The sequence below is a fragment of the Ovis aries genome, chromosome 3, assembly GCF_016772045.2.
Source record: "Ovis aries strain OAR_USU_Benz2616 breed Rambouillet chromosome 3, ARS-UI_Ramb_v3.0, whole genome shotgun sequence".
In the NCBI taxonomy this organism is placed as follows: domain Eukaryota; kingdom Metazoa; phylum Chordata; class Mammalia; order Artiodactyla; family Bovidae; genus Ovis; species Ovis aries.
This window is the reverse complement of record NC_056056.1, coordinates 217,934,048-217,958,928: the sequence shown is the minus strand read 5'-3', so window position 1 is coordinate 217,958,928 and position 24,881 is coordinate 217,934,048. Positions and strand designations below refer to the sequence as shown.

General features: G+C 40.3%; 2 protein-coding genes across 5 annotated transcripts in view; one reads left to right on the top strand and one right to left on the bottom strand.

Moving 5' to 3' along the window:
- The window catches only part of XPNPEP3 (X-prolyl aminopeptidase 3), a 44,137-nt gene extending 19,312 nt beyond the window's left edge, over positions 1 to 24,825 (bottom strand). For 2 of the 4 annotated variants that reach the window (XM_060413578.1, XM_004007008.5), the window contains exons 1-4: positions 24,677 to 24,825; positions 16,108 to 16,224; positions 6,706 to 7,113; positions 4,662 to 4,864 (exon numbers count right to left, since the gene is read on the bottom strand). In XM_060413578.1, the coding sequence (XP_060269561.1) occupies positions 4,662 to 4,864; positions 6,706 to 7,113; positions 16,108 to 16,224; positions 24,677 to 24,740 (792 nt within the window). In that variant the 5' untranslated portion in view covers positions 24,741 to 24,825. Of the gene's footprint in view, positions 1 to 4,661; positions 4,865 to 6,705; positions 7,114 to 8,034; positions 8,148 to 14,645; positions 14,759 to 16,107; positions 16,225 to 24,676 lie in introns of those variants that run through there. The other 2 variants (XM_042247783.1, XM_015095036.4) reach the window with 2 other exon arrangements.
- DNAJB7 (DnaJ heat shock protein family (Hsp40) member B7) lies at positions 11,582 to 22,174 on the top strand. The gene is given in 3 exon segments (XM_004023545.6): positions 11,582 to 11,691; positions 18,097 to 20,012; positions 20,014 to 22,174. Coding segments are annotated over 2 exon segments (915 nt in total). The 5' UTR covers positions 11,582 to 11,691; positions 18,097 to 19,223; the 3' UTR covers positions 20,140 to 22,174.
- Positions 24,826 to 24,881: the final 56 nt, after the last annotated feature.

The window sequence follows — 24,881 nt, the reverse complement described above, 5'->3', positions numbered from 1 at the left end:
TGACAATATGCAGCCCTGACGTGCTCCTTTCCCAACTTTGAACAGTCCATTGCTGCAAGTCTAGTTCTGTTGCTTCTCGACCCACTGTACCCTTCTCCTTTGGTAACTCAAGACTGGTGAGCACCACCACTGTCTTTAACAACTGACCCGTTTAACTGCCATTTGTTAGTACATCTGGCATCTAAATTCATTCATTCATTTTTTTTTAAACCCGACATGAAATCCACATTACATAAAATTAACCAATTTAACAGTGAACAATTTGGGGAATTCTCTGTGCTTCCACCACAGGGGGCATAGGTTTGGCTCCTGGTTGGGGGACTAATAGCCCACATGCTGTGCCTCGTGGCCAAAAAAAAAAAAAAAAAAAAAAAGTGAACACTTCAGTGGTATTTAGTCTACTGACAATGCTAGGCAGCTTCCACCTCTGTCTAGTTTAAAAACATTTTCACCACCCCAAAAGAAACGCCCTACCCAAATAAGCAGTTACTTTCCCCATATCCCTGTCACCCCAGGCCCTGGCAAGCATCAGCCTGCTTTTGGTTTCTATGGATTTACATATTCTGGCTGTTTCACATAAACGGAACTACGTAACGTGTCGCCTTTTGTGTCTGGTCTGCTTCACTTAGGATAATGGCTTCAGGGTTCATCAATGTTGTGGAGTGTATCAGCATGTCATTCCTTTCTACGGCTGACCAGTATTCATTCCGCTGTATGTACAGATATAGACACTACATTTTGCTTATCCGTTCATCAATGGATGGTCATAAGAGTTGTTTGCACCTTTTGGCTATTGTCAATGGTGACTCAACTTCGTTCATAGCTCAGTCGGTAAAGATTCTGCCTGAAATGCAAGAGATCTGGGTTCAATCCCTGGGTCAGGAAGACCCTCTGGAGAAGGAGATGACAACCCATTCCAGTATTCTTGCCTGGAGAATCCCACGGACAGAGGAGTCTGGCAGGCGACAGTCCATGGGGTCGCAAGAATTGGACACTACTTAGTGACTAAGCCACCACCACCGTTGTTTGAGCACCTGGCTTTTAATCCTTTTGGGTATATACCTAAGAGAAGAACTGTCAGGTCATATAATGATTACTTTTTTTTTTTTAGGAACCCCCAAGTATTTTCCACAGTGACTGAACACTTCTACTGGTAATGTACAAGTAAGTAAGTAAATGTCACTCAGTCGTGCCCAACTCTTTGCGACCCCATGGACTGTAGCCTACCAGGTTCCTCCGACCATGGGATTTTCCAGGCGAGAATACCGGAGTGGGTACCATTTCCTTCTCCAGGAGATTTTCCCAAGCCATGGATTGAACCCAGGTCTCCCGCACTGTAGGCAGACACTTTACTGTCTGAGCCACCAGGGTAATGTACAAAGGTCCCGATTTTTCCACATCCTTGCCAACACTTGTTAATTTTTAAGGAAGATTTTTATTTAGTTATGGCTGTGCTGGGTCTTCATTATGCACGCGGGCTTCCTCTGGTTGCGGCCAGTGGGGGCTACTCTCTAGCCGCGGTGCATGGGCTTCTCATGGGGCTGGTTTCTCTTAATGCCCAAGCTCCAGAGCACAGGCTCAGCAGTGCGGTGCTCAGGCTTAGGTGCCCTGAGGAACGTAGGATCTTCCCTGACCAGGGACTGAATCCATGTCCCCTGCACTGGCTGGCAGATTCTTTACCACCGAGCCACCAGGGAAGCTCAACATTTGTTATTTATTTTTTAATAAGGCGTATTATTAGGTATGAAGTGGTATCTGATTTTGATTTGCATTTCCCAAGTGGCTAATGATATTTAAAACAGTTTTTCATGTGCTTAGGTCATTTGTATTATCTTTGGAGAGATGTCTATTCAAGTTTCACTCACTTTATAATTGGGCTGTCCTTTTTTTTCTGTTGGCTGTGCCAAGAGGCTTGCAGGATCTTAGTTCCCTGATCAGGGATTGAACCATCACCCTCAGCATTGACAGTGTGGAGTCCTAACCTCTGGACTATCATGGGCTTTCCTTTTTTGAGTTGCAAGAATTCTTTACATATTCTGAATACTTGACCTTTATCAGCAAACATTTTCTCCCATTCTGGAGGTCGCCTTTTTACGCTCCTGAAAAATGCCCTCTGAAACACAACTATTTTTAACTTTGATCAAATCCAATTTATTTATTTTTCTTTTGTTGATTATTTTGGTGTCATATTTAATAAATTCAAATTCATAAAGATTCAGCCCTGTATTTTCTTCTAGGAGCTTTATATACTTGTAGCTCTTAAGGTTAGGTCTTTGATCTATTTTGAGTTAATCTTTGTATATGTGTGTGAGGTATGGGTCCAACATCGTTATTGCACATGTGGACACCCAATTGTTCCAGCATACTTGAATTATTCTTAAAATACATGGTTAAGGAATTATTTTGAAAGAAAAAGGATGATTCTGGTAAGAGGGATGAAAATAAAACTCTTGAGCTTGGGTGACTGCCAAACCACTGCTGGTTTGAAGTAGTACTGGCTTTTAAATCAGTGGAATCTGAAAAAGATAAATCTGAACCTTAGCAGCTAGCATAATGGATTGGAAAGGAATCGCAAATTGAGGGCAGGTATGGACGGCTTCGGTCTGACAAAGCTCACTCTTCTTCAGACGAGTCTCACTCACTTTGGGCAGCAGGTGGAGCTCTAACCAAAGAAACTTGCACCACTTGTTAATGAACCAGTGAGGCTTCTGAGACACGCTACAACTAAGATAATTCAGGTATGGTAAACTGTCCGATGGAGGACAAAAAAAAAATCAGAGACCCTTATCTCTTAAGGTTTAGTATGCAGAATACTATGTAAAGAACTCTGCAACTAAAAACCAAAAAGATAACTAGTTCTATTAGAAAACAGGCAAAAGAGCTGAATGGACATGTCTCCAAAGATGATATATAAAGGTCCAATAAGCACACAGAAAGATGCTCAATGAGTGACTAGGAAAATGCTAATCAAAACCAAAATGAGATACCATTTCTTTTGTGTGTGTGAAAATCATTTATTTATTTTTGGCTGCTCTAGTCTTTGCCACGTGTGGACTTCCTCTAGTTACAGCGAGTGGGGGCCGCTGTCTAGTTGTGGTGCGAGGGCTACTCATCACAGCGGCTTCTCTTGTTGCAGAGCGCTGGCTCTAGGGTGCCCAGGTTTCTGCAGTTGCGGTGCGTGGGCTCAGTAGTTATGGTTCATTGGCTTAGTTGCCCCGGGGCATGTGGGATCTTCCTGGACCAGGGACTGATTGAACCGATGTCCCCTGCATTGCAAGGCAGATTCTTTTTTTTCCGTAAGGACGATTCTTAACCACTGGACCAACAAGGAAGCCCAAGACACCATTTCACATCCATTAGGATGGTTATCATCAAAGCAAACGAACCAAACAAAACCCCCAAACCAAAAAACAAGTGTTGGTGAGGATGCAGAGAAATTGGAACCCTTGTATATTGCTAGCAGAAATGTCAAATGGTGAAGCCACTATGGAAAACAGTTTCAAGGGAGCAATCAACGGGTGACATAAAAGGGAAAACTTAATGTAATTTTGTGCCTCAAGAGATGCTTAAAGCAAGACAATACTATTTCTCCTAGCCTTGACTCGGAAGCGCCTTGGGGTGGAGGGCTCTGATGAAATCTCTTTCTCTTTTGAAGAGCCTAAAACAGAGCTACACAATAGCCAACGTAACAAACACACTTCCCAGATTCCCAGAGCGAACATACATTCTCAAAATGGACAAGAGATGAGAGAGCTCTGTGTTTGACTATATGAAACAATACAAATGTAGCTAGTTTTGGGGTTTTTTTTGTTTCTGATTCTCACGTCATAGGATGGATCTATTATAGAGGAGCTATGTTGGGAAGCAAACTGCGGGAATATTTAACAGGTTGAACCTGAAAAACACTGATTAATAATAGTCTAAATGAACATTATGTAGTCATCAATTGTGATGATGGTTTAAAAGAGGTACCACAACATGATGGCAGAATGTCATCTACTCTGTGTTGATGAGATCAAAGGTTTATACTTGGTCTCTGTGAGAGCTGTTACAGAGCAGGAATATGCCAATGAGACCAAAATCCAAAACTCCCTAGCTGAGATTCTTGGGGCTTCCTGGTTCCGAGGTGTTCTATGCATGCATTTGTGGTTCCTGAGCCCCAGAGAAAATGCACCCTGCCCGGTCTTTACTGGGGAAGGACAACAGGAGCCTGCACTCAGCTTCTCTGGACACGGCTGTGAGACAGACATTGGCTGTGATAGCTATTCTCACGTTAATGCTGTTGGTAAACTGTGCCCTTCTCCTGTAATAAACTGATTAATTTGTAAGCATGGTCATTTTAGGTCCCATGAATCTACTTTGATAAGCCCTGCCACTATTACTGTAATTATGATAAGGAAAGGAAATAAAATGAATTAACTTATGTTGTTCCAAAGAGAAACAACTAAGACACTGGATAAAAAGACACAAGAAGGATATCTAATTTGCCTTCCTAAGTACTGCACAAGTCTCTAGACACACTCAGTAAACATCAAAGCAGAAGCTGTATGTCCATGTGCCGTGAGACCACTGCCCTGGGTACACAACCTCAGGGTGCTCACTGAACCCTAAAAGCTGGACTTTTTTAATTGGGGAAGAACTTTTTTGGTAGGAAGCCATACCTGTGATGTCAGCTTCCCAGCAACCTGCATCCGTTCAATTTCTGCAGGAGATTTGATCAGCCTGAGGCGCTGTACCAGCTGCTGCACAGCCCGAACCTTGTTCTTGCTCCTGGCTTTGACCTCTGCCAGCTGCTGCATGTAGTCACAGTGGAGTTGTTTGTGAGCAGGCCTCATCCAGTCATACCACAGTGTATGGGTCTCAGCTTAAAACAGATTTAAAATAAGACAGCAGCAAGAAATACCACCTGTCATAGACTCGAAGAGTCAAAACTATTTTAAAATGTGTAGTATAAACTCTAAAGGGTTGAACACACTCTCTCAGGACCTAAGTCATTGGGAAGGCCCTTCCTGAAAATGGCAAGATATTCTGAGACTGGATATACGACTTTTTCCACCCTCAAACCTCAGTGTTTTTTTGTAAAGACAAAAGATGAAACTAGAGCTTTACTCAAGCTTTGATTATTTATTAACTGTTTAAGAACAATTCTGACAATTGTTCTCCACACCACAAGTCAGCTAGAGGTACTGTTAAATAACTGAACACAGAAGGACAGAAAAAGTACTCAGCTCACAACCTCATGGTTAATAGTGCTCTGTCCCTTAGTTTCAAACAGTCTCAGTAGTGGTGAGAGGGGGTCTCACAGCCGATAATCCACATTCATCCAGAATACCTGTCTTCCTTCATCTGCCATGTGTTCTCACTACAGATAACCACAGTTCACCTTTTCACTTTGCAGACCCAAGGAAATGGTTGACTTTTGCTCGAGACATAAGATAAGGCACACCATGAAAATTTTTTCCGCTTAGACCATGTCTGTATTTGTTCTCCCCCCTTTTTATTTTCTGACAGAAACCTATGAGTAGTATTCCCAACAATTTAAATCTGAAGATTTCTATGTTTCATACAATGGACTTGGGACAGAAGAGGGGGAAAAGCCCTAAAAATGTTGATTGGGTATGCATTAGTGATACAATTTCCAAAATATTTTCACTTTTTAAAATAAAAACGATTTTAAATATAGACTACATGTAAAACTTTAATCTTACTTTCAACAGAAATTTAGTTGTTGTAATTTTTAAAAAGTAAAACAACTATGACTATTTGCCATCATTTTATAAAATCATAGGCCAACCTTTTTAGGCTTTTAAAACCTTTTTAGATTTTAAACTTTCAATCCAGGATTGTTGGAAGCAATTCTGAAATCCTCTTTTAATTAGAGAATGACTTCAGAAATGTTTATAAATCTTACAAGAATATCGGGCTGAAATTTTACAATCAAATACCTTATTTTGTCTAAATTCAATAGTTTATAACTTGACCATCTATCTTATTTACCAAATTTGGCTCTATGTGACTTTTGGACACTTTAAAAAATAGAATACTTCCTGGAGCTGTAGATGTATAAGAATCACTAAGGATAGTTTATAATGTAGTATACATTCTGAAAAGTTCTAGAAAAGGAATCTCAAAACATTGAGTGATCACAATTCTACCAGAATAAACATAGAGAGGTTTTTCAAGGGGCATGGACTCAACTGTGTACATGGACCACCGGAGACTCTTGTTAAAATGCAGACTCTGCTAGAAGGCATGATGGGGGCCAGGTTTCTCACTTCCAGTGCCTATTCTGCATTTGTAATTCTATGATGCGGCACCAGGTGTTTCTGCTGCTGGTGAACGGTAAATCATTCTTTGAGGATACTGCCCGTTTCTGAAGAGTTGGCAAAAGTGGTATGGTAAGTAGTAGGCAAGGGTCAACAGACTGGTCAGTAATCTTGAAGAGTGGCCCATGGCCATCCTCCACATTAAAATCCTCTTTCTGGGATTTCACACTAGAACAGACAGTCTCTGAATGAATAATCTATGAAGATTTAGCAAATGAATAAATGAAATCCTTAAAGTCTTACGGAAAAGGTTTATATTCTTTCACAGTGCCAAGGGAAATGCTGCCATGCTAATAGTTTTAGCAAATGAAGAACAAATGGGCAAGAAGGTGTCAGTCCCAACCTGGCCTCTGATCTGACTTCTGCTCCCATCTGTTACCTTTCAGCTTGGGTACAAGATGTTGAAATTCCTCCAGTGTATAGGCCTCATCCACTCCAGTTAGAGCTACTGCTCCATCGGTGCCAGATCGAGGGCCATCCCAAAGTTCTCGACTGGGGTCTCTCCGAGGCACAAAAAGCATGGCCTTGTGCGCTGGTAACTGTTCACCAGGGAGGCTCTGAAGGACCAGAATGCTATCAGGCTCTTGGAATCCACACAGGTACAGGAAATTGTTGTCTTGGTGGAAAGTATAGGGGATGTCGTTGCTCATGTAGTATGTAGGGTTGGAGAGCATTACCACTGTGTGGTCTGTGCCGCTCTGCTCTTGTGCTTCCTTGTGGATCAGAGACATTAGTTTGTGTCTGCGAAGGGCATATTCCACCTGGGATAGTCCTGGTGTCACCTCCCCTAGAAACAACAGATAACAGTGAAGCTTCTCATTTCTATAGTGGCAGAGTATTGATACTTAATATAGTTTAATATTACATGGAGACACTCAAGTTCATTTCTTCAATTTATGCCCAATCTCCTCACAGCACATGGCAAAATTAAGTATAACCCAGGTTTCAAATTTCTATTCCACTGCAAAAATTTGGAAGAAATGATAGTTAAATGTGGTCCTGCCTAAAACTGGGATCACGACCCCTTAAGATCTTCTCCAGCTCTCTGGTTCATTCTTTTACTCATTCGCGCCAATATTTATTAAACATTATTATGCAGAAGGCACTCTCAGGGACACAATCCAAGCTGCCCTTAAGTTTCAATATACAAGGTGAGGAGAAGGATCACATTTTCTGTGTAAGACTTCCCCAAAAGAATGTAAGTTCTTTGAAGACATCTAATTTTGTCTGTTTGCCCAATGCTATATTCTCAGGGCCCAGAATAACAACTGGAATATAGCAGGCCTTTGAACTCTAGTAATATTATCTACCTCTTGGGGCTGTCACGAGAATCAAATCTGATAAAGTAAGTGGTTCTTAAAGACTTGAAGATGCCCTAGAGAGTGAAAGCTATGGATTTATTCTGTTTACTAAACTCCATGTAGGCACATACAAACTTTTGAAATATAATTTCAAGAGTCTCAGATTCCTTTAAGCTCACCCAAACAAGCCATTTTAAGAACCTTTGAAGGGTTATGTCTTAGTTCTTAATACTAGTACAGAAGACTGCCTGGCTGCTAGCCCAGTGATGCCTGCGTGAATGTTTCCCTTCTGAGTGGAAATTATGCCTGCTTTCACTTCAGGTTCTCAAACAAAAGAGCTACTAAAACAGTTGTTTCCTAAGCCTACACTTAACAATATTAAGAGTAAAACAACAGCTAATGCTTACCGAATGCTTACTATGCGTCTGTACTATTCTAATTATTTACATGTATCAACTTGGGCTTCCCTCGTGGTTCAGTGGTAAAGAATCCGTCTGATAATGCAGGAGATTCGGCTTCAATCCCTGGGGTGGGAAGATCCCTTGGAAAAGGAAATGGCAAGCCACTTCAGTATTCTTGCCTGGAAAATCCCATGGACAGAGGAACCTGGTGGGCTACAGTTCAATGGGGTCACAAAGAGTTGGACACTACTTAGTAACTGAACAACAACAATCAACCTATTTAATCTTCACAATGACTCTGCGATGTGGGAAACTATTATTCCCTGTGGTAGCCAGTCTCCATATGCAAGTATGAGAAAATGGCCATGAAACACTGCTGTATAGAAGTTAAATATCAAGATGGACAATATGTTCCCATTATTTAAAAAAAAAATTTAAAGGAGAAAAAAAGAATTTATAAAAATTTGGGAAAGAATCACAATTTTTATAGTGATAACCTATGGCGAATGAGATAAACTGAAATTCTCTAACATGATTTTTATATTATTTGAATTTTGTTTCAGTGAGTATATACTCTTGCAACTAAAATCTCAAATAAAGAGATAAAGAGGGTAAAAAAGGGAAACCATGGACAGTCCACTCCATACTCATAACCTATAATGGTTTTCTACTGTCCATTAGATCAAATTCAAACAATTAAGCTATTTTGACACTTACATTTAATATTAACATACCAATGTTCTCTACCAGGTAACTTCAACTTATCTGGCCAACACTTTTGGTAACAGCTTTACTGAGATATTTTCATACCATACAATTCACCCACTTACAAGTACAGAATTCAGTGCTTTTTGGTATATTCACAGATTTGTGCAACTATTACCCAAAACAATTTGAGAAAATTTCATCACTCCAAAAAGAAGCCCCACACCAATTAGCCTAGGTCATTCTGTTTCCTCTGAATCTACCCCAGCCTTTGACAACCGCTATTTTCCATCTCTATGGATTTGTCTATTATAGAGATTTCATATAAATGAAATTACACAATATGTGGTCTTTGGAGACTTAAACTTTTTTCTTAGTATTCCTCCAATTATTGTGAAATTAATTACTTCTAAGTCTCAAGTCCAACTTGTTCTTTCCCTAATACCTTGCTTACAACGTGCCCCTTTTCTAAAATTTCTTCTCCTTCCAAAGGAATTCCACTCCAAGATTTGAAGCTCAAGATGTTTGCTTTTAGACCCTTCTCATTCAAAACACTTTCTTAATTAACCCTGTTCATGCTCATTTGTTCCTTTGATCTACTTTTTAAAATTAACTATTTCTTTTCCATATATGCATCTTATAGTTGTGTATAAATGTAATCACATCATATTCTCCTCTCCCACCATTTCTTCATTATTTGAGCCCTCATTCCCCTTCCCTCCTACCCACATTAGAGCCACCCCCATGGTTTGTATACTAGCAAGTAAACTTCCCCTTGATGGATCATAGCATTGTCACGGGGGAAGGAGTTTGCATAACTCAATGAAGCTATGAGCCATGCTGTGCAGGGCTACCCAAGATAGACGGTCATAATGAAGAGCTCTGACAAAACGTGGTTTATTGGAGAAGGGAATGGCAAGTCACTCCAGTATTCTTGCTGTGAGAACCCCATGAACAGTATGAAAAGGCTTTTTAAAAAGATACGACACTGGAAGATGAGACCCCCAGGTTGGAAGGTGTCAAAGATGCTACTGGAGAAAGAGCAGAGGCAATTACAGACATGAATCTGAGCAAACTTCAGGAAATAGTGGAGGACAGAGGAGCCTGGCCTGCTACAGTCCAGGGGATCATAAAGAGTTGGACATGACCTAGTAACAATAACCACCACAGGACTTAAGGACTGAACAATCCTGTTTTTCTCAATATTCATATAAACGCATACATATTGCCTACATTTAGGGTTTTATGAGTCCCTAGTGTTTTACAAAAAATGGGACACCACACAGTCTTTTCTTCACATTGATTTTCTAACACAACAATACCTCATAGAAATCCCTCCCCCCAACTCATCTGGCATAACTTCAACTCAATCTGCTTGATGTCTCCGTATTATTTCTTGGGGCACTGTATCATAATTTCCTGATTAATTTCCCTATTGGTGGGCATTCATGTAACTTTGCTATCATGATAAATATCTTTATACTTATATCCACAGGGTGCCTTCCTGCCCTATGTACACTGGTGCTTTTATTTCTGTGGGATAGTCCCAGGGGAGAAACTGGTGGATCAGCGTTCTTCGAGTTTTCCTGGTACTCATGCCCAGTACATGCAACTCAGTTGTTTCCGATTACTTGGGAAATGTCTAGTTGATTTACCTGTAGCTGTATCCCATTAATAATTTTTAACTTTTATTTACCTACAATAAACATTGACATTATTATTAACGAAATTGGGGAGAAACGAGAAAGATAAAATGAGGGGTCTTGTGACAATCTGAATTGGCCAAGTAACAGAGCTGGTCCTAGAAGAGCTCATACATATCACATTTCTCTCTCTCAGGATTAAGTTGGCTAAGAGTACCCTAGGGCTCCACTGCAGAATACTGAACTTTGTACTAGAGCCTAAGAATAGCTTAACTATTTATCTCCCTGATAATTATTCATGTTAATTCTGCTGCTGTTACTCAATATTGGAAATGTCCCAGTTTACCACAAACAGCACATACTCTTTTCTAAAAGCAGAGGCTGCTTATAACAAGTGAATTATCCAACTTTTCCTTTTTTTGTTTTACCTTTGTCCCTTTACTGTGCTTCACTTTTGGTTATTTCACAGCCTTAGTCCATGTAATAAAACTAAACTTAAAAAATCAATTCATTTTGTGTTTTTAAAAAAATTTTTTAAAGAAAACTCACAGTAATAGTAATTAATGAACGTATCTCATTTTCATCAATAACAGAGTATACATATAGTGTATTAGAAAGTAACTTCTGAAAAAAGATAAAAATTATTTAAAAATCAAAGCAGGATTGCAAAACCATCTTTCACATCCTTCAGGCATTCATCATTTGAACATAATTTCATACAAATGACTATATGAGAAATATTTAAAACACTGGCTACATTTCCCCAAGCTTACTAATTATAAACACTATAGAGTGACTATCAACTAAATGCTTCTAAACTTATGAAATTTCAAGGAACTCTTGGTCACAACAGAAAAATTATCCAAGGATAAACATACCTTTTCTTATCAATTGAAGGAGGGGGTAAAAGTGTGATAACGCAATGAACTTTACCTCTAGAGGTAAACCTGACAGTTATTACGGCCTTTGATCTCAGAACTAACCATTATGGTCAATGTAGCCTGAATTTCTTCAGATAAAATTGTATCTGAATAGACTTTACGGGTAATGTCATCAAACTGTAGAGTATTAAAAGGCACAGTCAGTATTTTATCACGTGAAGTCAATTAAGGATAGAGGGACTAATCAAACAAGCTTATTTAGCCAATCAAATGCCTAGATGTCACAATCTGGACTCTAAATAGCAAAGTCTCATAATCAGTCTTGAGAGTCAGCTGCCAAGAAGAAAAGCTCTTCCAGGATTTTGAGAACTGGGCCTCTGAAGACAAGAAAAATGTTCTTCATATTTTATCAGCCAGGCAGAAAACCCAGAGAGGTAAGTTTTATTAAGACTGAATATGGATGGAAAGATGCAAGTCTTTGCTACAGTCTAGGTATGTATTTTAATTACTTCCTGAAACTAACTAGGTTAGGAATTTTTTTCTTTTCTGGCTGTGCCTTGTGGCATGTGAGTTTTTAGTTTCTCTACCTGTGCCCCCTGCAGTGGAAGAGAGGAGTCTTAATCACTGAACTGCAGGGAAGTCCCTAGGTTAAGATTTTAACATGGTCTGATTTGAAGACGTGTCCCTGAATTCTGTTTAATATTAGGTAGCTTTTATTGTATAATAAAAAAGAAGTGCATAAAATGATCTATTACTATATAGTTGGAAAATGGGGATAAAGAAAAAGTTAACAAACATTTCCTTTACAATGTAAAACACAGATGTCTCTGAAAAATGAAATGATCAAATAATTGAAAAAATCTCTAAATGGGTTTTATTTGCATATACTGAGCAAAACAAGCCAGAGAAAAAGGGTTCATACTGTATGATTTCACTTACACAAAACTCAAGAACAGGCAAAACAATCACTCTGATAGAAACGAGACCAGTGGTTAAGGATGGAGGTGGGACTGACTAGAAGGGTATGCGAGGACCTTCTAGGGTGATGGCAATGTTCTATATCTTGAATGAGGTATGAGTTATATTGTTGTATGTAGGTATAGGGACAATCATTATCCTTATAAAAGTAACTGTTTTTACATGAAAGCACCAAATTATCTGGCTTTCTTGCACAATGATGAGTTTCGAGTGATTCAGGAGAATTTCTTGGTATGGACAAGAAATATGCACAAAGGTGTTTCTGTAGTATCTATAATAGTATAAAAATCTCACCCAACTGAAATAAATCTTGATCTTTTAGATACTATTAAAGTCAACCATGTTTAACAAAACTTAAAAAAAAAATACACCCCTTGCTTAAGGCAGAACTATAACTAAACTATCACTAAACTAAAGATGATAACTAACTGGTTTTGAAACTTTTAAGTGAAGAAGATTTGGGAATGATTATGTATAATCCACTCTAGAACCTTTCTTTTCATCATTTTAAATATTACACTTAACAATAACCATACAGTCTTAGCCATTATTTGATGATAACGGACAAAAAAGTTCATGGTAAAGGCATTCCCTCAAATTCTGGGCCACACAGTTGTGTTCTGATTATGTCCCAGGGAATCTAGTCATTGCTGTAGTTGAAAGAAAACCAAGAAGAGGTTCTGCATAGGTCAGACAAGTCATTCTGATAAGCCCAACTCTTTGAATAACCCCCTTTTAAGCTCCAAACTATATCACATATTCCAAAATTAATTTTGCTTAGGAACATAAAAATGTTAGAAATATAGGTTTTTGTAAATAATACTTAATTAGGCACTAATTTTTCCTATCCTCTGGAAGGGAACTGTTGATGAAGCTGCACACCTTGCAATGTCAAGGAACTATCTAAGTGTCTTTCCTGTACAGATACTGTAAAAGCAGACTCATGGTTCGTAATGGTATTTAGCTCAGAATGCCACTTGCCTTCCTTCATGGAATCCCTTTTCTTCCTGGTGATAGATAATAAGTAGAAGGCATGTTAATGATCAAGGAAGATGAACTGATATTTCTGTCATGGTTCTTAACACAGAGATGGCAATGTCGTAAAAAGAAGAAATAGCCTATAATGCTCAGACTTCTTTAAGCAAAGCACAAGTTTTAAAAATCACTGAGAGGACTTGGGGGAGTGAGTCTGACTCTTTAGTTCCATCTGAAGAAGTAGTAAGCACAGCCAACACAGAACTCCTTTATCTCCCATGTTTTTCTGCTAGTATCTTCCAAGTTACTGTTGCTTCAGGAAACGCATAGGTATGGCCAAAAGAAATCCAGGAAAATTCAAAATTCAGGGGTTGATCCAGTCATTTCACTTCTAAGAATTTGGGGTTTTTCTTTTTTTTGCCACATGGCCTGTGGGATCTTAATTCCCCGACCAGGGACTGAACCTGGGCCACCACAGTGAAAGTATTGAGTCCTAATCACAGGACTGCCTGGGAAGTCCCACCAAGAATTTATTTTAAGGAAATAATTGATCAGTATATAGAGTGTGTATACATGCACACACAATTCTATGCAAGAAATAAGTCTAGAAAAATAAAGCACTAACATCTCAATAGTTGCTTTCTCTAAATGGTGGAATTATGAGTAATTTTTTAAAAAAATTATGCTTATCTGTATTCTTTAATTTGCCTATAATATATGTAGAACTTGTATAATAATTAGGAAAATGACTTGAGATGTTTTCCAAAAGTTTAAAGTACTGGCAAGTACTGGGAAAACATGCCAAACACGAAACCTTTGGGAGCAAAACATACCACAGAAACATAATTTTATATTTCAAACAAACTGACTTTAGGTCTATAAAAGAGATTTTAAAAAAAGGATTACATTTCTTTTCATTTTTCTTAATAATTGACTTTTCCTACACCCCACAATTATTTTAACACTTTGGTAAGTTCTGCATCTCTACATGATGGAAGATAAGTGATTAATGCTTTGGAAACTGTATGTGATGGCTTCTTTCACAATTCTTTTTCAAATTGCATCTACTTCTATCCCTTCTCACTTACACCAATCCTTATTGTCCAGGAGAATAAAGATCACGATGTGTATTCCTTTCTCCCCATAGTTTATATGAACACATGAACTTGTATGTGTATATTTATTCATACTCACTTTTTATATAGTTACCATGTACGTGACAGAAATAAGTCTAGACACAGAGGCCATCACCCTGAGGATATGATTACTAGTTTCAAGGCCTGGAAAATGCAGCTCACCATGTAAAAGCATCTCACCACGAGAAATCAGTAATTTTCAAAGCTGGTAAAACTTAATATCAAACTGAAGCTACAGGCAGGTTGACTGGATAGAGAAATAGTTAAATTAGCACCAACTGTACTGCTACAAAGCTTACCTTACAGCTTTGAAAAACTCTGATTTCTTGTGTGTTTCAGTGGTGAGCTGCATTTCCTGAGTCTCAGCCGACTTCCCAGCAGGAACTCTAGTCTGATGAAGAATCAGCAACAGGAAGCCCTCACTGAGAGACACACTGGTATCATTCACTGAGTGGAGATAGTGAAAGAGCAACATATTTCCAAAGGCAATTCAGATTGTATTAATAATCTAGGCTTACACAGTAAATACAGATTTAACTTCCCATGGCGGAAGCCTGGGAAAACCTGACTGCATTTTCTATAAAGCATTTGGTTTCATCCTATCTACCTCTTTGGGATGATATTCATTCATCATAGCTCATCACTTAACTGTCTCTTTGAAAAAACAAAACAAAGAAACCTTAGGTATGAATTTGAATGGTAGTAATGACATATCTTCATGCGAAGAGTTGACTCACTGGAAAAGACCCTGATGCTGGGAGGGATTGGGGGCAGGAGGAGAAGGGGACGACAGAGGATGGGATGGCTGGATGGCATCACTGACTCAATGCACCTGAGTCTGAGTGAACTCCAGGAGTTGGTGATGGACAGGGAGGCCTGGCGTGCTGCGATTCATGGGGGTCACAAAGAGTCGGACACGACTGAGCGACTGAACTTAACTAAATGACATATCTTCTAGCAGCAATATTGGAATCATAAAGTAGAAAAACAATCAGTGCAGTAAACCTTTACCAATTTATTATAAGAATCAGTGGAGTAAACTTTTATCAACTTTTTGCATCACCTTTATCATTGTTAGCACCTCTCAAAGCTGGGACAATCACATCTGGAGATCTTGTGTAATCTCTATAGAAATATTTTTGTTAATACTGAAATGAGCATTTCATGTTTTCAAGAAAAATGTTTCCTAACATGTCTTTCAGAGAAGGCAATGGCACCCCACTCCAGTACTCTTGCCTGGAAAATCCATGGACAGAGGAGCCTGATAGGCTGCAGTCCATGGGGTCGCTAAGAGTTGGACACGACTGAGCGATTTCACTTTCCCTTTACACTTTAATGCACTGGAGAAGGAAATGGCAACCCACTCCAGTGTTTTTGATGGAGAATCCCAGGGACAGGGAAGCCTAGTGGGCTGCTGTCGATGGGGCCACACAGAATCAGACATGACTGAAGCGACTTTAGCAGCAGCAGCAGCAGTGTATCTTTAACACAGTTCACAATGAATCGATAGTCAGAACACAGTTCTAGAAATTATGTTTTAGGAAACGTTTCTTTAAAAACATCTTGAAATACATATTTTTTTCACTGATACTTTTGAATTTTAGCCTAATCATATTTACTCCCCTAGATGGTGCTGTCTAAACAGTACTATTAGCCCTACAGCTATTTAAATTTACATTAATTAAAAAATTCTACTGGATGGCATGGTTCTAGACAAAGCATCTGAAGAGAGAGATGGTCATCACAGTTCAAAGGCCTTACCTGGTCTGAGGAGGTGTGGGTGTGTAAAGGGGCTGGGCTGGCCTAAGTATCGGTTTGGTATCCTCCTCTCTGGGATGGGCTGCAGGGAGTATCTTCGCCGTGAACATGACAAGCATCCTGAAGGAGAAATAAGGACGATGAAATGGAACAGTGCATTTAGCTAGCCCTCACAGTATATCCACATTTATCTGTCTTCAGCGGTGGCTTGCTTTAGAAAATTGTAAGTCAGTATCTCCTTCAATATTTGCATGGCCCTTCCTCTGAGACAGCCAGAGCCTGTGTTGGGCCTCAGGGATATAGAAATAAGATTATTTTTACCTTGAGTGACTTTAGTCTGCTATTACATAATAGAGGCATATATACACACAGTATGATTAGCATATGAATAAGGAACTAAGGGAACAGAAGAAAGGAAACAAACAAAAGCAGGGGAAGGGGTAGGAAGCATTTCATTGAAGTAGTGTTACGCTGTGCCCTAAAATTCAAAAAAAGTGAATGTTTTTACTGAGAATATGTGAAGTCTGGGAAAATATGTACATACTATCTCATTTAATCTTGGAATGTTAGAGCTAGATGAAATAATGTATGAAAAATGCTTAATCACCATTAGTACACAGGAAGCTAGTAAGCTTGAATACTAGTACTGAATACTAGAGTTCAATACTTGAGTACTCAGTGAGATCTATTAAGTGTGTGACTGGCACACGCTGGAAAAAACACAAGAATAACAAGACCATCTGCCCTGGTCTTATAAGAATATAGAGTCTAGTGGATGTGAGACAGAGCAATGCCACATGGTGAGCACAGTGGTGGATTCACACACAAGGTTTCTGAGCGCACAAAGTCTAAAACAATGCTGTGGGAAGGCTCGGTGACAAAGACAGGCACAGAGCTCTGGGCAACAGAGAAGCACACGAACGGGCTCCTGTGGGGCTGGCAGAAGTAGCTGACGCCTACTCTGAGCAGGAACTGGTCAAGTGAAAGCGACAAGGGGAGTGGAAGGTATCATGAATGGGGCACGAAAGGGAAGGCAGAGAAGACACTGTGCTTACATGTGCGCGTGTGTGCTTACTAAGGGAAGAGGGACGGAAGGAGAGTTTCAGGTCAGCGCTGCTGCTCGAGGGAAAGTAAAATATCAGCAAGATAAGGATCAGACAACTAAAGGCTTTGTACACCAAACTAAGGAATTAGATTTTTAACTGTCACAAGATTGGCGTTATTGCTTAAAAAAAAAAATAAGGAATTAGATTCTGAAGTAATCTGTGCAATGTTGGCTCATATGGTAAATAGTCTGCCTGCAATGCAGGAGACCTGGGTTCGATCCCCAGGTTGGGAAGATCCCCTGGAGAAGGGAATGGGAACCCATTCCAGTATTCTTGCCTGGAGAATTCCATGGACAGAGGGGCCTTGCAGGCTATCGTCCATAGAGTCACAAAGAGTCAGACATGACTGAGCAACTAACACTTCCACTTTCTCATGCAGTACTTAGAAACCTAGAATTTAAACTCAGTTTTAACTTCAAAATCTTTGCTCCTTCCCCTCCACTCTGCCACTCAGGTAAGTCCTCTCTGCCTAATTCCCAGTGACACTACTAGTGCCATACATTCTCCCTGTGAACATACAATCACTCAACAGCAAAATGCCAAAGTCTACATCAAGTTAAAGGTTCTAGTAGGGATTATAAAGTAGGAATGACGGTGTATGTATTTAAATTTCACTGAACACTATTCTTCCTATGATTGTTGTTTTTAGTCCCTACTCCATTAAAAAGTTTGTCTCAGTGCACTAAAATGGTTTTATCACTGCAATATTTTGCATGGTAGCCCCCAAAAGATATGCCTATGCTGTAATCCCCAGACCCTGTGACTGTTAATTTGGAAGAAATGTTTCTGCAGATGTAGAACTAGATTAAGGAACTTGAGATAAAAAGATCATCCGGCATTATCTGGGTCAGTCCTAAATCCAATGACCTGTGTCCTTCTTTACAAGAGAAATGCAGAAGGAGAAGAGAGACAGAAGAGAAGGAAGCAATGTAACCACGGAGGCAGAAATAGGAGTGATGTGGCCACAAGGCAAGGAATACCCAGAGCCACCAGAAGCTGAGACGCAAAGGATGGAGTCCCTCCTAGAGCCTCTGGAAGGAATGGAGCCCTGCTGACACACGATGTCAAGCTTCTGGTCTCCAGAACTGGGAGACAATGCATTTCGACGTTTGTTGTTGTTGTTTTTTTTTTAATGTATTTATTTTTAAAAAATTTTGGTTGTGCTGGGTCTTCGTTGCTGTGTGTGGGTTTTCTCCAGTTGTGGAGAGCGGGGGCTACTCTGCTGTGGTGCGTGAGCTTCTCACTGGGCGGCTTCTCTTGCTGTGGAGCACAGGCTCGAGGCGCACAGGCTTCAGCATTTGTGGCACATGGGCTTAGCTGCTCCGTTGCACGTGGAATCTTCCTGGACCAGGGATCGAACCTATGTTCCCTGCACTGGCAGGGGGATTCTTATCCACTGGACCACCAGGGAAGTCCTCTACTCTTTTAAGCAGACATGTTCGTGTTAATTTGTTATGGTAGTCTCAGGAAACCAATACGATGACTTTCTAAGGTTGAAATAAGTATGTCAACTGCTTGAGTACTTTTTCAGAGTTCACAAATTCTTCATTTTTCCAAAACAAAACATGTAAGAACTGAGAAGTAGGTTATTAAAGCTCAGTACCCCAGAGGTCATATTATGCAAGGGGCAAGCTGCGGCCATACTACAACAGGTTCCGCTGGTTTATGGGGCACTATTTGAGGCTTCTAGGAAAACATGGGAGAAATAGTCCAGAGGGTTAAGGATGGTCTGGTTTGACTCTGGACTAGCTCCATTTAGAAGGTCTGGTCCCTACACCAAGCCCAGAGTGACACCACAATGCAGCCCTCTGACATAAGCTTGTAAGCTTGCTTGCCACATAATCAGTATCCTAACGTCTCCTAGCAGTGGTCCAAGGTAATAACATTGTCCTCAATGTAAAAATGCCTATTTACAGTCACTGCCTCTACCACCAGCACCAGCAGAGCCTGAGCTGAGAGGAAACTACAGTTCTCACCCCCTAGAGCAGCCCTTTCCAACCATCTGTTAAAAACATGGTGGATTACTATCAAGTTCTAGGATTGGAGAGACATGCTTCACCTGAGGATATCAAAAAGGCGTATCGAAAAGTGGCACTTAAATGGCACCCGGATAAAAATCCAGAAAACAAAGAAGAAGCCGAGAGAAAATTCAAAGAAGTAGCTGAGGCATATGAGGTATTATCACATGATGAAAAACGGGACATTTACGATAAATATGGCAAAGAAGGATTAAATGGTGGAGGTGGAAGTGATTTCGATGATTCTTCTGAATATGGCTTCACATTCCGTAAGCCAGATGATGTCTTCAAAGAAATTTTTCGTGAAAGGGACCCATTTTCATTTCATTTCTTTGAAGACTCACTTGAAGACCTTTTAAGTAATTCAAGGCGCGCCGATGGAAGCAGAAACAGAGGTGCAAGATCCTTTTTCCCTACATCCAGTGAATACCTAGTTTTTGAGAGATTTTCTTCATATGATACAAGCTATACACCATTTGGTTCACTGGGCCATGAGGGACTTTATTTATTTTCTTCCCTGGCATTTGATGATAGTGGGATGGATAACTACGTTACTGTTACAACTTCAGGTAAGATTGTTAATGGCAGAAATACCAATACAAAAATAATTATCAAGGATGACCTAGAAAGAGATGAAGACGATGGTGAGTTGAAGTTCTTTCTTTCAAATGGTGTGGCAGTTGAAGAGGGCTTTGCTGAAGAATGCAGTTGGAGAAGACAGTCATTTAACAATTATTCACCAAAATCTTGCAGCCCCAAACACGCAAACAATGATGAGCAGGGTTATCACTTGGGTCACCAGTAACTGGAATCCCTCTGTTTTCTCAGCAGGATTCAAAGAAGGTGGTAAGAGGAAAAAAAAGAAGCATAAAGAAGTACAGAAGAAGAAGTCAACTAAAAGGAATCGTTAAATTGATTCTTCAGAAACATTATGTTCATATAACATTTGAACACAACTCCGTGTGTATTTCTGTTAATCAGTTTTGTAGATAATATTTGTTTAATACTACACTAAAATTATGTTTTTAACATGCTTAGCAGGATTGTAGACATCTGATGAGTGGTCGTTTGGATTAGATTTGTTAGAAAAAGATGAATTGTGGTAACAGTGATATTAAGAGTTTAGAAAACAGCAACAATTATTTTACTTTTTGTTTTCGAGATAAATGCTTATATGGGCTTCCCTCATAGCTGAGTTGGTAAAGAATCCACCTGCAATGCAGGAGACCCTGGTTCAATTCCTGAGTCGGGAAGATATGCTGCAGAAGGGACAGGCTGCATGAGTGAGTGAGTGAAGTCGCTCAGTTGTGTCCAACTCTTTATGACCCCGTGGACTGTAGCCCACAAGGCTCCTTCGTCCATGGGATTCTCCAGGCGAGAATACTGGAGTGGGCTGCCATTTCCTTCTCCAGGGGATCTTCCCAACCCAGGGATTGAACCCAGGTCTCCCGCATTGCAGGCAGATCGTTTAACCTCTGAGCCACCAGGGAAGCCCAAGGGATAGGCTACCCACTCCAGTATTCTTGGGTTTCCCTTACGGCTCACATGGTAAAGAATCTGCCTGCAATGCTTATATATTATATTTATCATATACATGCTTATATATTATGAAGTTTTTCTTTAGTCAAGTCTATAATCTATAATCATTCCTTTGATCTAATTAAAGCTACATTATAGACTTCTGACGTACATAAAGCATTAGCAGCTAAAAATGTATTAAAACACATGGGTTCAGTCTACATAGTTATTAATGAGATGACTTTTTTCAATGATCACAGAGCACTTCATACACAACTTAAGACACTATAAATTAAAAATGAAAGTAAAAAGCATTTTAAGTTAAAAATAGCTACACTTATATCTGGACGTCTATGTTCATAGTACACTTATTCACAAAAGCCAAGAGGTGGAGCCAGTCCAAATGTTAATTGACAGTTGGATGGATAAGTAAAATATTTATATATATAGGCATACACAGATTCTGAATTCAGCCTCAAAGAGTAAGGAAACCCTGTCACATGTGACAACATGGATGAACTTTGAGACATTATGATTCTACATATATGAGGTATCTAAAGTCAAATTCATAGCAATAGAAAGTGGAAATACGGTTACCAGGGGCTGCAGGGAGAAGGAGAAAGCACTGTTAGTGGACACAGATTTAGATTTGCAAGATGAAAAAGTTCTGGAGATCTTTTCACAACTGTTTAAAATTATTAACATGGTAAATTTGATGTTACATGTATTTTACATGGAGAAGGCAATGGCAACCCACTCCAGTACTCCTGCCTGGAAAAACCCATGGACGGAGGAGCCTGGTAGGCTGCTGTCCATGGGGTCATGAAGAGTTGGACACAACTGAAGTGACTTAGCAGCAGCAGCAGCAGACAGACTTTTAACTGGCTACCGGGCTTCCCCGGTAGTGCTAGTGGTAAAGAACTCAGCTGCCAACGCAGGAGACCTAAGAGATGCAGGTTTGATCCCCGGGTGGGGAAGATCCCCTGGAAACAGGAGCAGCAACCCACTCCGGTATTCTTGCCTGGAGAATCCTATGGACAGAGGGGCCTGGTGGGCTACAGTCCGTGGGGTTGCAAAGAGTCAGACACGACTAAAGTGACAGCATGCATGCACGTATTTTACATTTTTTTTTTTCCCTTTTAAAGCCAGACTTACCCTGGATTCTTCAGAGCAATATGACTGTATCATGCATGGGTGGCCATCAGTGACGTTTACCAGATAGGAAACTTTCTAATTTTTTGAGTATGTACACAGGATATAAAAATACATTACTTTAAAATACCACCTTTAGCCATCACAACCTAGGCTTATGATGGAAGAAAAACAGATGAGTTTCAGAGTTAGAGATATATCAGATATTGAGCAACTGGTTTGAGCTCAATGTTTTTATATATTTGCTTCCTTTAAATGAATTTAATTTCAACACAATTACTTCTTAGCTTCCTGTAATTATTTCATTTTCAAAATACACTGCTTTCATCCTATTTATTCTTTCACTCATTCAATGGTATTTTTTGAGTACCCACTATTTGTGAGGTAGTCCTAGGTCTACCTAGGTCTGTCCTAGGTACCTGGGATGCAATAATGAGCAAACAAAAAACTCTTAGCTGCCACAGAGCTTAGACTGGAGAGAGACAATAAACAAATACGAAGTAAAATATGTTAGTCACAGGTGTAAGTAAAAAAATCAGGGGAAGGACATACAAGTTTTGGAGCAAGAGCGTTGACATTTCAGCCAAGGTAGCCAGGGAGAAATGATGGTTACATGTGAGAAAAGATCTCAATGAAATGAAGGAGTCAGCCATGTGGATATCTGATCAAAGAGGATTCCAGGTAGCAGGACTAGCAAGTCCAATGTCCCTAAAGCATGTTGTGTCAGGTGCGTGAGGAACATGGAGGAGATCTGCATGGCCCTTTCTGAGAGCAAGTAGATGAAGTATGAACGGTAACACAAGTCCACAGTATGCAATGACTTGCAGATCACACTATAAACTATGGTATAACATTTGGGACAGGAAGCCACTGGAGGCTCTGAGCAGAAGAGTGACATAATCTGATACACTTAAATAGGCCTACTATGGCAGCTGTAAGTAGGACTTGCCTGGCGGTCCAGTGGTTAAGACTTCACACTTCCACTGCAGGGAGCAGTTGGGGAACTAAGATCTGGTTGCCAAGAGTCAGATACAACTTGGCCACTTGACAATACTGCCTTTCTTGAGCTCCCATGTCACTTGAGTCAAGACTCTAATCACCATTCTTTGCTATATTCTCATTTGTCTGCTGCTTCTCTATCATCTGACTAGACTGTAACTCTAGGCAAGTGGAGATTCATCCAGGATGACTCCCTAACTCAAAAGTTATTGACTGAAGTTATTCTGGCTCAATAAAAAGTTCCAAAAGAACTCTACTAAGCTAGAGAAAGACCTAGCACAAGTGTAACAGGAAAAGGACTATATGGCAATCATAAAACATTCCTGATTTGCTACTTGTGATACTGTGTTAGTTTCAGTTCGCTATCAGTAAAATTATTTGCTCTAACTTACTGGACTTGTGAAGATCCAATGAGATCATTCATTCAGAAAGCCTGTATATGTATGGTGGTGGTTTAGTTGCTAAGTCAACTGAGATCCCATGGTCTTGAGACCCCATGGACTGCAGCCTGCCAGGCTCCTCTGGCCATCGGATTTTCCAGGCCAGAATACTGGAGTGGGTAGCTGTTCCCTTTTCCAGGGTATCTTCCCAACCTAGGGATCGAACCCAGGTCTCCTGCATTGCAGGTGGGTTCTTTATCAGCTGAGCCACCATGGAAGCCCTGGTGTAATCCAGTACCTTGTCCTAAACCTTGATTAATCGGGTTTCACACAAAGCCTCAACAAACACAAAAAAAGAAGAAAAGTCACAAGTAAATCAATGGTTCCAGCTCTAAATCATAAGCTATGGCCTTTGTGTTCAAGACTAACAGCATATCTATCCACCTACTCTCCATGGAGAGGGACAGATTTCTGCAGCCTAGCTATTAGAAGCAAAGAGCAAGTTCTGTGCACTGGACAATTATTACTTTTTATTTTTATATTTTAGAGTTAGGAGTAAGTCTTGATATAATTACCATCCCAGTGTCAATAAATTCAAGTATAGCAACACAACAAATAAATGCCAAGACACAGTTTTGGTGTCACAGACCACATGCTCTGATGCACACACTGTTCATCTATCGCCCCAGAAAACTAAAATATGACCCAATGGCAGACCTGCCTGAAAGGCAGACAATTCAGCCTTCACTGATCAAGTTTCATATTCATTGCATTAATTCCTTACGATACAATATACCCTAAAAATACCCACCCCCATATTCCCAGAATACTCTACCTTGCCTTTACAAGCAAAACTTTCAGACATATAAAGCCTCAGGAGTATTTCCAAACATCACCTCTTCCAAGAGGAACTACTCAAAGGATTTGTATTATTAAATGTAACGTTTCACTTCCATTTCGTGAGAGCCAGCTCTCCTGTCAGCTCTTTGAAAACACGAAAATACGATTTTAAGTTATCCTAAACTTATTAGGTTATCCTAACAAGAGCTACCTGATGAGAGACACCTTGTCACCAGAACAAGTGTGATAACTGACACAACTTTCTTGAGTCCGCATGACTTAGCCCCTCGGGGAAGACAGCACACACTTTTCTCTCTGCAGTCATTTCAACTCCCAGAATACCTCAACGGCAGAGAGAACACTGGGCCCACCCTTTATCAGGGGCAGGAGGAGGAAGAGAAGAAATTCGAGGAGTGCACAGAGGGTTTGGGCGTGGAAGTCCCGGCAGAACGGTCCGCCGAAGCAGGGGTCGCCTGAGACCAACTTGGATCCCGCTTGGCGCGCCTCAGGCTTCGTAGAGCAAGCTCCGGAGGGGACACTGTGGGAGGTTAAGTCTAACCTGAGAGGCTGCGGAAGCTTGCTACCGCGGGAACAAGCCTAGTTGCAGAGAGTAGCCAAGGCATAACTGCCACGCTCAGGCGTCAGGAAGAAAACGAGGAAACCTGCCGGAGTAGCGGTCGCCAGCAGGGCTGCGTCGCCAGGAAACCTGGCCAGGCGCCCCTCCCCTTCCGGCCGGCGCCTCTCGCCGGGCTTTCCACCCACAG